Source organism: Phoenix dactylifera, chromosome 5 (genome assembly GCF_051530095.1).
Source record: "Phoenix dactylifera cultivar Ajwa chromosome 5, Ajwa_hap1_PhDact_Kaust_v1.1, whole genome shotgun sequence".
NCBI lineage: Eukaryota > Viridiplantae > Streptophyta > Magnoliopsida > Arecales > Arecaceae > Phoenix > Phoenix dactylifera.
Window position 1 is genome coordinate 27,788,996 of NC_143194.1, and position 14,528 is coordinate 27,803,523.

At 39.3% G+C, this 14,528-nt stretch overlaps 1 protein-coding gene and 1 pseudogene across 12 annotated transcripts in view; both read left to right on the top strand.

The window, feature by feature from the left end:
* Positions 1-6,825, top strand: part of LOC103695721 (rho GTPase-activating protein 7-like) — a 32,281-nt gene extending 25,456 nt beyond the window's left edge. For all 11 annotated transcript variants that reach the window (XM_008777123.6, XM_008777115.6, XM_008777140.6 and 8 more), the window contains 4 exons: positions 4,908-5,117; positions 5,271-5,480; positions 5,598-6,104; positions 6,296-6,825. In XM_008777123.6, the coding sequence (XP_008775345.4) occupies positions 4,908-5,117; positions 5,271-5,480; positions 5,598-6,104; positions 6,296-6,451 (1,083 nt within the window). In that variant the 3' untranslated portion in view covers positions 6,452-6,825. The remainder of the gene's footprint in view (positions 1-4,907; positions 5,118-5,270; positions 5,481-5,597; positions 6,105-6,295) is intronic.
* Positions 6,826-9,890: 3,065 nt separating this feature from the next.
* Positions 9,891-12,525, top strand: LOC103697633 (G-type lectin S-receptor-like serine/threonine-protein kinase At2g19130 pseudogene; annotated as a pseudogene). The gene has a single exon (XR_015987235.2). The product of XR_015987235.2 is annotated as a G-type lectin S-receptor-like serine/threonine-protein kinase At2g19130 pseudogene (transcript).
* The last annotated feature ends 2,003 nt before the right edge of the window (positions 12,526-14,528 follow it).

Sequence of the window (14,528 nt, forward strand, 5' to 3'; positions counted from 1 at the left end):
GCTCTTCCATTTGTTGATCATTTCTTTACATTATTGAGTGTAATTCCATGGCTGTCTCTATATGAACCTGTGTTAAAATAATCGAAGTAGATTTGGCATCATGTATTTATTGTATTTAAAGAGAGCATTTTGCTCTTCATGTCAATGGGAACATGACATCTGCCATAACTATCCTGAGTTTGTTTCGGAATTACTTAGTAATTCTAAAAAGGTCAATTGCAAATCTTATGTCTCTGGGGTCATGAAGAGGAATGTTATTTGAGTATTAGAACTAAACTATGACCACTTGCATACCATCTCTCTAGGTCAAGTTCATCACCCTTCATATTAATCATTTCGAGTTGAAGACGTATATTAGAATTGCTGTATCAAACACCAGTGTCCTAAATGCTGCATATGTTATCAATGAAGCAACCGGACAAGCTAGTGGTTGCAAAAAATTCATCTTCTTAATCATGGCCAAGATCTTGTGAGTCTAGTTGAGTCTCAATTAGTAATGTTATCATATGTGAGGTCATAATGGAGAGAATGAATTAAATGAGTAATTTGTTGAGGTATCTAGATTCCTAAAGATAACTATCAACCTAATAAGAGAAGGTATTTGAAGAAGTCAACGAACTACCATAGGGCCTAGTGGGTTCGCTACATGGCCTTTCCTTTGTATCATTAACATGATGGCTTGAGCCCACTATCATCACCATTGATGATGATAGATTGGGTGCAGGATGATGCTATGTCGGACAACAGCCTAAAATTAGAATTGTTTGTTTAATCTAGACCTAAATCTTGGATGGGATTGAGTTCTCGAAACCAAACGAATACCTAATTTAATCGACCTAGACCCGATTTGGTCGAAGTTAAGTAGTGGTCCACCAGGGGTTGGAGTGTCTCAGGGTTAGGGATTTTTCAAATGGTTTGGAATGAGACCAGAGTGGATTGGTGGAAAGGGTAGTGGGTTAGTAACATTAGGCCTTTTTTTGTTAAAAAGGAAATAGGGGAAAGAGGAGAGACTGTCATGGTGGTTGGCCATTGAAGGGAGAACCAGGGGTAAGGCGATTGGCTAGTGAGATGGGGAGAGAGAGATGAAGAGATTGCAAGGGGACATTGAGGCCAATACTGATTGTTGATCTAGGATAGCACTTGAATGAAGTTTTTGTTCGATCAGACAAGGAGTGAGGAGGCATCGAGGCTGCATGGTGGTTGGGCCATAGGGGGATCACTGGAACAGGGGTAGTAGGTTCGTAAAATCAGGAACTAGGGTTTATGAAAGGGTGAGAGGCAAGTTTTGAGGGTTGGAATTTGGGAGATAGCAAAAGGAGAAAGGACAATGTGCTCTTAGATTTTAAGAAAAGGGCTTGTCAATAGGTTAATGAGTTTTTGGTTTTGCCCGAACCTAAACCCATTTTTTAGATGATCTTTGAAATCAATCATTTAGACCCAATTTATTTGAATTTACTAACCCATAACCAGACCTAGATTTCAAATCAAACAGTTTCTTTTTCCAATCTAGATCTAGGTTTTAAATAACCAGACCATGTGGAGAGCCAGTTTTTCTGAGTTGGCTCAAACCAGTCAGTTGCGTTGAACAACCTATCGCCATCTTATGAGTCAAATAAAATTGCACACAAGGTTGTGTCGAGGATTGAGGTACTAATCATGCCAGCTAGCATAGCCTAACACATGTTATAGAATGCCAATCTGTGTTATGCAATGCCAAAAGCCAAGATGTGCTGTAGGCACGTGCACGTGCACACAGAATGTGTTATAGCATGTACTTTGCCAACTGGTGACCAGCATGGGTACCGCGACCAGCTTTAATGCTTTGGGTTGCATCACCTCTTTGTCTCAACTGCACAAGTGCAGGCATCATGCTTGTACATAATTGGAAAAAAGAAGAGCATTTTCCAAGCCGATTAAACTTCTAACACCTATAATGCAAATTTGGAGGATGTATCACCAACCACCCAACCAACTCCACAATGTTATTAATCTACTTTTTTTCTTTTCTTCCTTTTGCTTAGTTGGCTCTAGGGTAGTTGTAAGGCTGCATGCTCCATGCTACCTCTCACATGCATTGCACTTGTCCAAGTCTAGTCTATTTGGTTTCTACACTTGCACCTTCCATTTCACCTCTCTGTATCATCAAAGTTCATAGATCATGCCATGAAAACCAGCATTTTACTTAGTCATTCTACATTATTACTTTGATCAAATTTTTTTTGCCTTTAAACTAATCAATTGACCTCAAAGCTTAACACCCCCCCCCCCCCCCCCGCCCCCCCTCCTTCTCCCAACATGAGCCTAGACCATGCATACAGAGGTAAATGAGTCCAAACACGATAAGACAAAAATCATGACAACTGGGTTAATTAGATAAATAACTAACCTAGAGAGAATTTAAACTCATGACCTTAAGCATCCTAAGCTATGAGATCATGACAACTTATCAACTGCCCTCAAAAGCTTAAGTTGGTAGGGAATGAATAATATTGCTACCTCTTTAAATTTGGTTGCACCCTACTTTTAGTGTTTGGATTGTGATGTTGGCCTTAATTTTTAAATGGGCCCATAAAGATTGGGGAAATATTTGACAAATGGCTTTGCTTGAATTAATATTCATTTATCAGTACTCAGTATGGTGCTGGCATGGTACCATACTGGTAACTACTGGTATAAGTAATTTGATCCCACTCAAAAGTTAAAAAAATTGATGAATGATTGTCAACAAGAGGAAGGGTCGAGAGAGCAAGTCTCTTTTGTTGTTCCTATATATGTATGGGATTTTAAATATAAGCTTAAGGTAGTAATTGTATTGCTTTAGATTCCTGGATTGTATGGAAGAATCTGTTTCTCTTGTTCTTTTTTCATGTTAATAAGCTCCACCAAACAAGCAGCAGTAAGAGACATGAGTAGAACTAAAGGGCTGAACATCTGCACTTTACGTGCAAGTATTCAAAATGATAATTATTTGTACGAAGGAGCCCAGAACTGGATGTTATACATGGTTTAAATAATGTCATGTTCGTGTGTTAATGAAGGCAATAAAAAGTTTCATGCAATATTATAAAGCCAATCTTTAGTTTCATAATGTTTTCTACCTAAATATTTGTAGACTATATCCGTTATGAATCTGTCTAAAATCTAAATACAAAATTATATTACTTAATATAACTTAGATAATTGTGACTTTTTTTTGTCCAAATTTGCTGGGAAATTAACTCCAAAAGGAAATGTTTTATTCAATATAAAGCAGATTGGTCCTGTTTTGTCATTGTAATTTTTTTGGGGGGCAGCTACTGCTAATGACAGCCATTATAATGCAACAGTAAAGTAACATCAAGCAAAGTTTCTGAATTTTTAGCTAAATAATGACCGATTATAAAATTATAAGGGTAGTTATTAGCACTGCCAAAGCAATGATTACTTGTAATAAAAGTTATGAACGACTCATAAGTTTTTTGTGTTTTGCATGCTATCAACACTATTTCACGCATTGAGATGTCCATAATAATAACGAAAAGTTAGGGTAAGGCGATGATTGAGTAACTTGAGCAATTGATTTTAGTCAGCTAACTAGTAACTATCAGGTGTGAAGTAAATAGTCTTGCAAAAAACAGGAGCAGGAAATGAGATATTACATGCAGCCTGTAACCACACAATGCCATCACTCATGGGGTCTAATTCTTATGATAAAAAGAATTGATCATGATAATAATCTGGAAAGTTAATTAATAGTTTAGGGTCCTTTTGGTATCACTTTGGATTTCTATTTTTATTTTCAGAAATCCAAGAAGACAGTTGAACTAGACTGAACAAGTATGCATTGTGAAACCCTTTTGTTGTTTAAATTGTTTGTAAAACCTCTAGAGCTTTTGGCAGTCATCATCCATTTTGGAACTAAACAAAAAAAGAGAGAATTAAAGCAAAGACTGGCAGAATTCCCCAGCAAATGCTATATCTCCAACATTAATGTCCATGCAGTATTTCACTTGGGAAACAAAACGAAAAAACAACAGGTCCAAACAGGCATTTTTTGTATGTTAGAGTTTTGTACATGGAAATCTAAAGGACCACTATTCATGCGGTAGCACCAAAAAAAATACATTAGCATTTGAAATTATTAGATTGCCTTTTCTTCTCTCTAATATTGATTTTTCGTCAAGGGGACCTAGAAATTTCTTTAATCTGTTTTATCAACTAATGTTCTTATTACTCCTTATTTTGCATCAACTATTTATAAAGAAAATAAAAATCTGTTTTCTTACAAAGGTGTCAAAGTGACCCTAACCATTATCATAATCCTCCAATCTTATAGCCTTAGTAGCATGAATTTTCTACCTAGGGTAATGAACCTGCTTTGGAAGCTTCCTAGAATCTCAAACCTGCACCCACTTCCTAAGTGTTTCCTTAAAGGGGATACCCACTTCCCATGCTAGCTATCGATCATGGCAGTTGAGATCCTTGTCATTCCCATATTATCACAACCCATGCCATAACTAAAGCACCAACTTAATTGCTTGTAGATTACCAAACTGACTTGACTTGGACTCTGACTGAATGACCAAATCAACCAGACTCAACTCATCATAAATTTTATCATTAAAAAAAACTCATCATAAATTTAAATTATAAAAAAAAAATCTAAAACTCGCCATCTTAATTCATTACCTTAGGCATGCAGTGTCTGATTTAAATGTTCATATGCATATTCCTGCAACAATGTACTAAAAGAATCGAAGAATAATATGTAAATAAATATGCAATTTAAATAATTTTTATTTATAAAAATACATAGATAGTGGTTGAAATGTAAAGTGCACTTTGAAGCAGTAAAGAGATATGAATCTCTTTTCTCCCTTAATCTCTGTAAGGTATCATAAGTTAGGGTATACTTTTTCTGGAAGCAGGATGTTTCTTCTGGAAGAGCATGTGAAAAAATGCTGACACCAACACAAGATTTACTGTCTTCACCAAATGCGAACCCTTCATATATCCGAAAACCAGAAAGGGCTAGTCAGGACAATACCATATTTTCAGGGACCGGCAGCTGTTCATCTGAGGAGAGCCCAACTCTTGGGACTCTTGCCCCATTGAAAAAGTTTGCTTCTAAAGATGAGGTAGGTATACTTATGAAAGAGGCCTTTTCTAGTTTTTCTCAGACAATATAAGCTGTCATGCTTCTAAAGATGAGGTAGGTATACTTATGAAAGAGGCATTTTCTAGTTTTTCTCAGACAATATAAGCTGTCATGCTTTTTCTTCTGTAAACAGAACTCAAATTCCCTGGCGAACCGCAAGGATGTGAAGGTACAAACACCGGATTCACCTTCTTTGCCAAGCACACAACCTCTCCTGAACCAGCAGGTAAATATGACAACTCAAAGCAGCAAAATGTCTCCAGGTCCCAACAGGATCTCTTGTACTGAGGATCCAACAACAATTGTCTGCAATACTTTACCGAAGTCCACATCAAGGGGGGAGGTAGGCCTTTCTCTCTCTCTTTCTCACTCTCTCACTCTAGCATTGGATCTGTACTTGCTCGAGTGAAGGTGCTCGCTAGCTATGGTAGCAAAATGCTTTTTTGTTTTTTGTACACAGAGTTCCATGCTTGCAGCAGACAGTGAAAATGTGAAAACTCTGAGACGAGATACAGTATCTACCTCAGATAGACAGCCTTCCCAGAAGCAACCAACAAATACATCAAGTATGAGCTCCATGCTTGCAGCAGACACTAAAAATGTGAGAAGTGTAAGACGAGACTTGGTATCTACCTCAGATAGGCGGCCTTCCCAGAAGCAGCAGATGAACACGTCAAATATGAACTCTTCAATATCTTCAGGGTTGGCTAACATTCCATCCACTGAAGGGTCAACTACAGCTGGTTTCCGTACTGCTTCAAAAAAGTCCCTTCCAAAGGTTGATAATGTGAAGACAGAAACACAGGTTTTGCCATCTTTACCTAATAGGCAGCCCTCTCAGATGCAACAGCCAAACAATGCAAATCTGAACAGTTCAAGTTCTCTAAAGGCTGATAATGTTTCTTCTGAAGAGTCAGCAGCAGTTGGCCGCACTGCATCATCAAAGAAGTCATCTTCCAAGCCTGAGGTAAGCATCTATATTCTACAAAACTTGGAGGACTTTGTCTGGAGATCTTTTACGACTTGAATAAACTTGTGTTTTCTCGTACGTCAAGGTCCTTTTCTAACTTTTAAGAAATTCTTCAAATTAATATATCATTTGAGAGCGGTTTCACTGGAGATGATTAATTTAATTTAATTATTCTCCTTCTAACATAGGAAACCACCTCTTCATCATCTGCACTGGTGAAGCTGACAAACCGACTCAACTTTTTGAAGGAACGACGGGCCCAACTTGTAAATGAGCTACAAGACATGGACATAAATCACTCTTCTGGTCCAGAAGGCCCTCCTCTAAGAACCAATTCCAGATGACCTAGAACCTCCTCAAAGAGGATTAGCTTTACTATATTCCTGTCAATGGAGCTGAGAATAATGTTGTGGCAGTCTTGTTATGCTGGTATTTTGGCACAGTTGTTTCATGATGTCTGGCATCTGGAGATTTTAGTGCTTTTATACATGACTGGCCCTGTTGAAAGCTCAAATATGATTAGTGTGATGACATTTGTGTAAATTTGAACCACCGGTGTGCCTCGCTTCTAGAGAAGTCACAAATAGAGGTTAGGGAAATGTTTGAAGTATCAGTATGTGGAGGAGTTTTGAGATGATTTCAGCCTGTGAATATGTGGGCACTTTGTATCTGCACTGCCATGAATTTTCAAAATCAGCCATTCATAATTTGGATAAAATGTCTTCAGAACCCATGTGTCATGGTTTTATCTGGTCAGTTGTCATGCGAATGAGTTCTGATGAGGATGTCATCTTGCAACTTGTTTGCTGAAATGTGCACTCCTCTTCTTTTTAATAATATGAGTGATGTTCATCGATTGGCAGATATGCAAGCTTGATTGTAGATCCTGCTGATTTAAAAACTGGAAGTAGGGAAAGCGTAGTATATCTGATCCAAGCTATAAACTGGAACTGGCTTGGTTATGAGTATAAATTATCTTCTATATTTGAACACGAATTAATGTTTTATATGAACCAATATGTTAGCACAAATCCACATATCCACAAGCATGTTTACTCAAAATTTTGATGAAGGAAATTTATGATCATGATTTGTTGTTTAGTAGCCCTTCTCCTTGTTTATGGACTCTCTGGATGGGGCTTAACAAGCCATTTTGTTATAACTATGCGAAGGCACAGGTCCATGTTAATTTATTTCAACATGGGTATTGTTTCAATGGATCATGTGGTATGCCTGTCTACTTGTATTATAGATTTTGCTCCTCCCAGGAGGAGAGGATATCATCTTCTCTAAGCTCCAAAATCAATAACAGAGTATTCAAATTAAAGATCCATCTCATTGATCGAGAGGGTATTTACCTCTCTCAACTCTAAAACCAAATATAGCTATACAAATTAAAGTTCCACATTACTGATAATAATTTATACCACTATAATTGCTTAAAATTGAAAAATCATCTATGTTAGTGGTCTTTTAACCTGTGTATCATATGGATAAGGTCACTACTATGCTAATGTTCTAAAATACATAATAAAACTTTTAAATTGAGAATACGATTTATTGATCATAATCTACACATGTTAAAAAAAATATTTATAGATTGAAAATTAATAGATTTTATTATTTAAATCATAGTAAAACATGATCTAAGATTATTTATGTATCCATCTTTGTGTCTATACAAGGCATAGGAGACTGTCAAAGTGGTTTTTGAGAGAAAAATAGATTTTACTTCTCTCGAGAGAAGAGATGGTATATGTTCTTCTCAATTTTAAAATCAATAATAGGATATCTAAATTCAGGATTGTTATAATCCATATTACTAAAAGTATCTAGGAATAAAAAAAATATGGTTGTCTCTAATCTATACATCATATAATTAAAAAAAATGGATGATTTCCATTATTCCGGTGTATTGAAATATGTCATAAAGTATTTAGGCTCTCTTTGGTATTGTTTTTAGAAAACCAAAATTCTAGAAGGTCAGACTTTAAAAGTTGAAAATAGACCACTGGAGGTAGACAAAAGCCCAACTTGAAATGGATTGAAATTTTTTTTTTTACACAAAATACCCATGTTCACATAGAAGCATTTTTTTCAAATTATAATAACAGTAATAAAGTTGACAATATTTTATAACAACAGTTTTTCGATGGTATAATATAAGAACAATATATTAAAATAATAATATCATATTATTATAGATTATAATAACATTATTATAATAAAATGATATTCTAAAAATATTATTCTGGTGTATTTTTTTTTATAAAATACAAAGTTGTGCCCCTCCATTTAAAATTGAATAGTTTTAGATGTATAATCGGATGACCAGCGGTACATGTCAACATTTTTTTTTTTTGTAATTAAACAAAGAATCCTGTCGCTTTCACATTCATCCTCAGACCTTCTTCCACCTCTCCGGTCGGGAACTCCACGTACGGTTGCCTCCCACCTCCGCCCCCACCTCGCCGGCAACATCCCCCCACCCTCACCCCACCGTCGCCTACGACCTCTCTCTCCTCCTCCATGCCTACTGTGACTGCTGCAAGACCGACACCGCCCTCGAGCACTGCCGCCGTCAATTTCTTCTCTATCCTACTTTGAAGATTTCAAACTAATGTTTTATCAAGTAGAGGACAAGGGAAGAAGAGTGTATGTGATGTGAAATGCCATTTAGCAGTCAGCGGATGTCCGATCCTTTCTTTCTTTTTTTTTTTTCTTTTTTTTTTGATAGGTTGTTCATACAATACGTATACGAATATATTCAATAAAATAAAAAAAAATATTAGCTTGCAGAGTGCCTGTGGCAGCTCCTCCTCCTCTGATCAGAGAATGTACCCTGAGTGGTGGGCCGCGTAGGCAACCACCCAGTCGGTCGCCCTGTTAGCTTCTCTAAATACATACTCGGCCTGAAAGGCCATCCCATCCCTCATCATCATCCCTATGTTCCGGATCAAGAGGTGGTCTGTGCTCTCGCCCCTTGGCCCCTTCCGAATCCACCTGATAACCGTGGCCGAATCGCCCTGCAGAATGATCGAACAAGCCTGCAACACCTGCTGCGCATGTCGGAGACCGGCCCAGGCAGTTTGCAACTCTGCCTCCGAAACCGACGTGTTAAACAACTGGCAGCTACCCACTACCACCACTCTGGAGTGCGGGCCCTGTATAACAAAGCTCGCACCACCCCGTGTACCTTCATTTAGCATCGATCCGTCGAAATTAACCTTGAAGAAGCTTGGGGATGGGGGCTCTCAGGTGACAAATACCGTCTGAGGAGCTGCCTGAGTAGAGAGGGAACCCCAAGTGTCCCAAGCTGTCAAAGGCCTATTCTTCCTTGTGGAAAAGATTCTTAATGGCAACTTTTTCAACTTCGCGGATAAGAGGCCGTAATTAGAGCAAATTAATGACTGATAGCTCCGCGCTTTGACTTATGTGGCACTTTCACAATCTAGGCTGACTTCAAGAACTTTTGACCTGTCCAGATGCAGATCATACTAATTGATTTGTGCTCCTTAGTTTGTTTAACGTGATTTTCATCATCTCTACTTCCCAGCTTTTTCCTGTTTGCAGGATCTTCTCAATGATGCTGCATGCGAACCATTCAATGAGGGATTTCTCGTAGATGGATGCGACATGTGACCAACTCACTGATGCACCATGTGAGAGTAACCAATGGATTAGCTTTCGTGCATTGCTGGCTTTCTTTCAGTCTCTCAGCTGCCAACTGCATGAAATATCTTAAATAAGCAGTTTGGGTCGACGTAGGCATCACTTGATTAACTCTTTTTAAATAACAAGTATTTCTGCTGCTTCTGCTTCTCCACAGATATCAGTATAGTATTATGTTCTTGGAGAGAGAGATGGCTATCATCAGACTCTTGTTCACTGCTCTTCTGTTGCTTCCTTTCTTTCTATTCTTCTCCTCCAGTGCCAAACTCCATACTGCTGCTGACACCCTCTCTCAAGGTCAATCTCTCTCTGGGGACCAGACCTTGGTGTCCGAGGGTGGCAACTTCGAATTTGGTTTCTTCTCCCCAGGTAACTCCCATAAGTATTACGTAGGCATCTGGTATAAGAAGGTCTCCAAGCAAACTGTTGCTTGGGTGGCGAACAGGGAGAAACCTGTCTCGAATGCTTCAGCTTCAGAGCTGAAGCTATCTGAAGATGGCGGCAATCTAGTCCTCTTGGACTCCAAAAACCAAATCTGGTCATCCAATTCGACCTCCACTGCTTCAAACTCCACGATCGCAGTGCTGCTTGACAACGGTAATCTCATCTTAAAAGATGAGCACGGTTCTCATCTTTTCTGGCAGAGCTTTGATCACCCAACAAACGCATGGCTCCCCGGAGCAAAGCTGGGGTATGACAAGCTCAACAAAGTGGACCGATTCCTCACCTCGTGGAGGAATTTGGAAGATCCTTCACCCGGCCCGTTCTCTGTCGAGATCAGCCCGGATGGCATCAGCCAGTTCTACTTTCTGGCTAACAGGACTCGACAGTACTTCACTACTGGGGTTTGGGATGGGCAAATATTTAGTGCGATCCCAGAAATGAGATCGAACTACTTCTTCAACTTCAGCTATGCTGCCGACAAGAACGTGAACTACTTCAGTTATTATGTCCGCGACGCTTCTTCTATCTCGAACTTCATGTTGGATTTCACAGGCCGCATGATACGGCAGCAATGGGACCCTGCTACTGAGGAGTGGGCATTGTATTGCTCGCTTCCAAGGGATCCATGCGATGTTTATGCTCTTTGCGGGTCCTTCAGCAGCTGCCGCAACTACAGCTCTCCCTCCTGCGAGTGTTTGCAAGGCTTTGAGCCTCTGTCCATGGAAGAATGGAATTTAGGCGACCACACCAGAGGCTGTGCTAGAAAAACATCTCTGTGGTGCGATGGAAATGATGGATTCGTGAGGTTATCCGATGTGCAGCTGCCCACTAATCCTGAATCCTTAGCAGCCAACAGCACCGAAGAGTGCGAATCCACTTGCCTGAACAATTGCTCATGTGTCGCTTATTCTTATGATACCAAGTGTTTGATGTGGAACAGGGGTTTTCTCGGCCTTAAAAAACTGTCTGTTGGTTCTAATAATGATGAAATGTTGGGAGTTCTTTATCTTCGGCTTGCTGGTTCCGAGTTGGTGAGGCCTAAATCTGAGAAGGCGAGGACTGTGGCTCTCATTAGTTCTGTGGCAGGTCTTGTTCTTATCACCAGCCTTGTTTCGGTGTTGATCTGGAGATTCTGGAGGAAACCTGCCCTTGGAGTTCCTGAGGCAGCTCGAGGTTTTCTGGTTCCATTTGATTACAAAGATATAAAGAGGGCCACCAAGGATTTCTCCGAGAAGCTCGGGCAAGGAAGTTTTGGGGCTGTGTTCAAGGGAATTTTGCCGGACTCGACTGTCATAGCTGTCAAGAAACTTGAAGGTGTCAGGCAAGGGGAGAAGCAGTTCAGGATGGAAGTGAGCACGATCGGGATGATTCACCATGTCAATCTAGTCCGTCTCCTCGGGTTCTGCTCTGAGGGTGACAGAAGGCTACTGGTTTATGATTACATACCCAGGGGTTCGTTAGATTCGTGTTTGTTCAGAAGTAGCTCTGAGATCTTAGACTGGAATCAGCGGTACCAAGTTGCACTGGGGACTGCGAGAGGCTTAGCTTATCTGCATGAGAAATGTAGAGAATGCATCATGCACTGCGATATCAAGCCTGAGAATATACTTCTAGATATGAATATGTGTCCGAAGATTGCAGACTTCGGTATGGCAAAGCTCCTTAGCCATGAATTTAGCCGAGTGCTGACAAGCATGAGAGGAACTTTAGGCTATCTAGCTCCAGAATGGCTCACAGGCTCTGCCATCACTCCAAAAGCCGATGTTTATACCTATGGATTGATGCTCCTTGAGATAATCTCAGGCAGGCGAAACACAGACAGAACCAAAGATGGAGAATTTGTGTACTTCCCTCTCTGGGCTGCAATCAAAGTGAATGAAGGGGATGTTCTTTGCTTACTAGATCAGAAGTTGGAGGGCGATGCCGATGCAGAAGAGCTTAGTCGAGCTTGCAAAATTGCTTGCTGGTGTATTCAGGATCAGGAGACCAGTAGACCGACAATGGGACACGTGGTTCAGCAATTGGAGGGAGTTTTAGATATGGGAATGCCTCCGATCCCTAGGTTGCTTCAGAAACTTTCCACGGATGGCTTCAACAGCACCTTGTCTACAGGGTAATTCTATGCTGCTCAAGTTTAAAGCATGCCATGGTGATTGGCAGACATGTACTAAATAAAAAATCATGTTGTATTAGTGGAATATTTGGCCATTTCTGTATGATGTTATATAGACACAGAAGAATGTCCTGCCTTCTTGAAACCCCTTTAGAATAATACCTTATGTTGATCCTCGTTTACGGTAAATGGCTTTGGTTGATCTTTTCTACAGTTGTTCCCTCTGTTCTCTTCAGGTGTAAACATACTATCTTATACTTGGGATTTGTTCTTCCTCGCCCTTTCCTGATTAGTTTGACTCTAGATAATGGGTTACAAGCTCTCAACTTATAACAAATCAATGGAAGACACACGTCCATGTTAATTACTTCATTTACTCCAAATATGGTTATTACTTTTATTATTTCTTTCATTTTCTTATCTGCATTCATGCCCATCAGCAAAAGGTCAAACACTTGTGCATACATATCCATCTATGTTCAGCTGATACAAAATACAGACACAATTAAGAATTGCCGCTGTTGTATAAACAAAAACAGATGCAAATTTCTTATCAAAAAAATTACAGATACAAACTCCATTTATACAAATACAGATAAGAATCAGATATGACAGATGTGAATCATATATCCACAATATATAAGCCAAATATTGAAAATAGAGTCGGGTGAAAAAAAAATGATGGGATAAATCTCTAAAAGTAAACCAACATAAAAGTAGTCTTAAAACTGGAATTATAATCCAAATAAATTATAACATCAGCAAGAATCATCTCTATGTTACGACGTTACCATATCCTCATCACAGTGTCCTGAGATCCATATCCATATGCAAATAATAAATTAATATCCATTTCCATATGTGAATTTGGAAGAACTTATAAAGATCCATATAAGTATTCATTTTCAGGACAGGTACATGCACATGTATCAACCTTAAAATGCAAAAAAGCATACAGATGGATAATATCCAAGCTATTTTCAACTCTAGTTCTGTATTTATTCTTTAGACTATAGATTGGAGCTGGCATATATCATACAATCCAGACGAAAGATCAGACCAAATGCTACAATGAGAGGTATAATTGTGATTCATATGTAAACTTCAGGCTCTTACTCCGTCCTTATGACTAGTATTCAGAGAATAACTAGGTTTATGTGATAACCAGTCCACTGTGACAGGATGACTTCAAATAAACCAGTTCTAATCTCCTCTTCCAATGGAAATAATGCCAATGGAGCGAAACACCACCTTAGTATGGCCCTTCATAGGGTTAATTCACTTGTATTTGCCATATTGTCTCTTTGGAGATATAAGTGTAAATCCACATCAAAAATGCACTTGGATATTCCAGGATCATATTCTCCTTCAGGTATGTCTGAGAATCTTCTCAGTTCTAATAAGCTCACAAAATGAAAAGAAGTGCCGCAACCTCCTTTGATGGGATGAGAAGTGTGGGAAGGCTCCTTTGGTAGTTTCCTTTAACCCTCATGCCTTGTTTTGAGGGACTACAGACGCAGAATATGTCACTTTCGAAGGAATATCTATAAGAAAATTTCTTTATTAAAAGATGAAAGTCTCGTTGGTTTTCATTAAGAAATGAAAGGTGACACATTTGCAAGGGGCCAAGAAGCCAACGGTTACATAGTGGAGAAAGAGAGGGAAAGGAGAAGGCAACTAAAGCTTCATTCTGTGAGAACCATAAATTTATCACTTCGTCGGAGTTCAAGAAAGGAAGGGCATTCTACCATCACCGTAGTTGATGTCAAGCAGAACTAATCAAAGAATCCACGTTGAAAACATGATCATCCTCTCAATACATGGAATTTACCCAATCACCATCGAATGATCTATTTTTGAGCTGTGTGAGAATTCCTCTGAAGACTCCAAGGAGATGCGGAAGCATTCAGCATCCCTATCGCCTTCACTGTCATCCATGACAAGTTTCCGAAGTATCTGAGGGATGGGAGGCATGCTGACACTTAAAAGACCTTCCAATTGTCGAACGACTTGTGCCATTGTTGGCCTACTGCTCTCTTGATCCTGAATACACCAACAAGCAATTTTACATGCTCGCCTAAGCTCTTCTACATTGGCATTGCCCTCCAACTTCGCATCTAGTAAGCGTAGAATGTCACCTTCATGGAGCTTGATTGCAGCCTAGACAGAGAATTACAAACGACATCGGAATA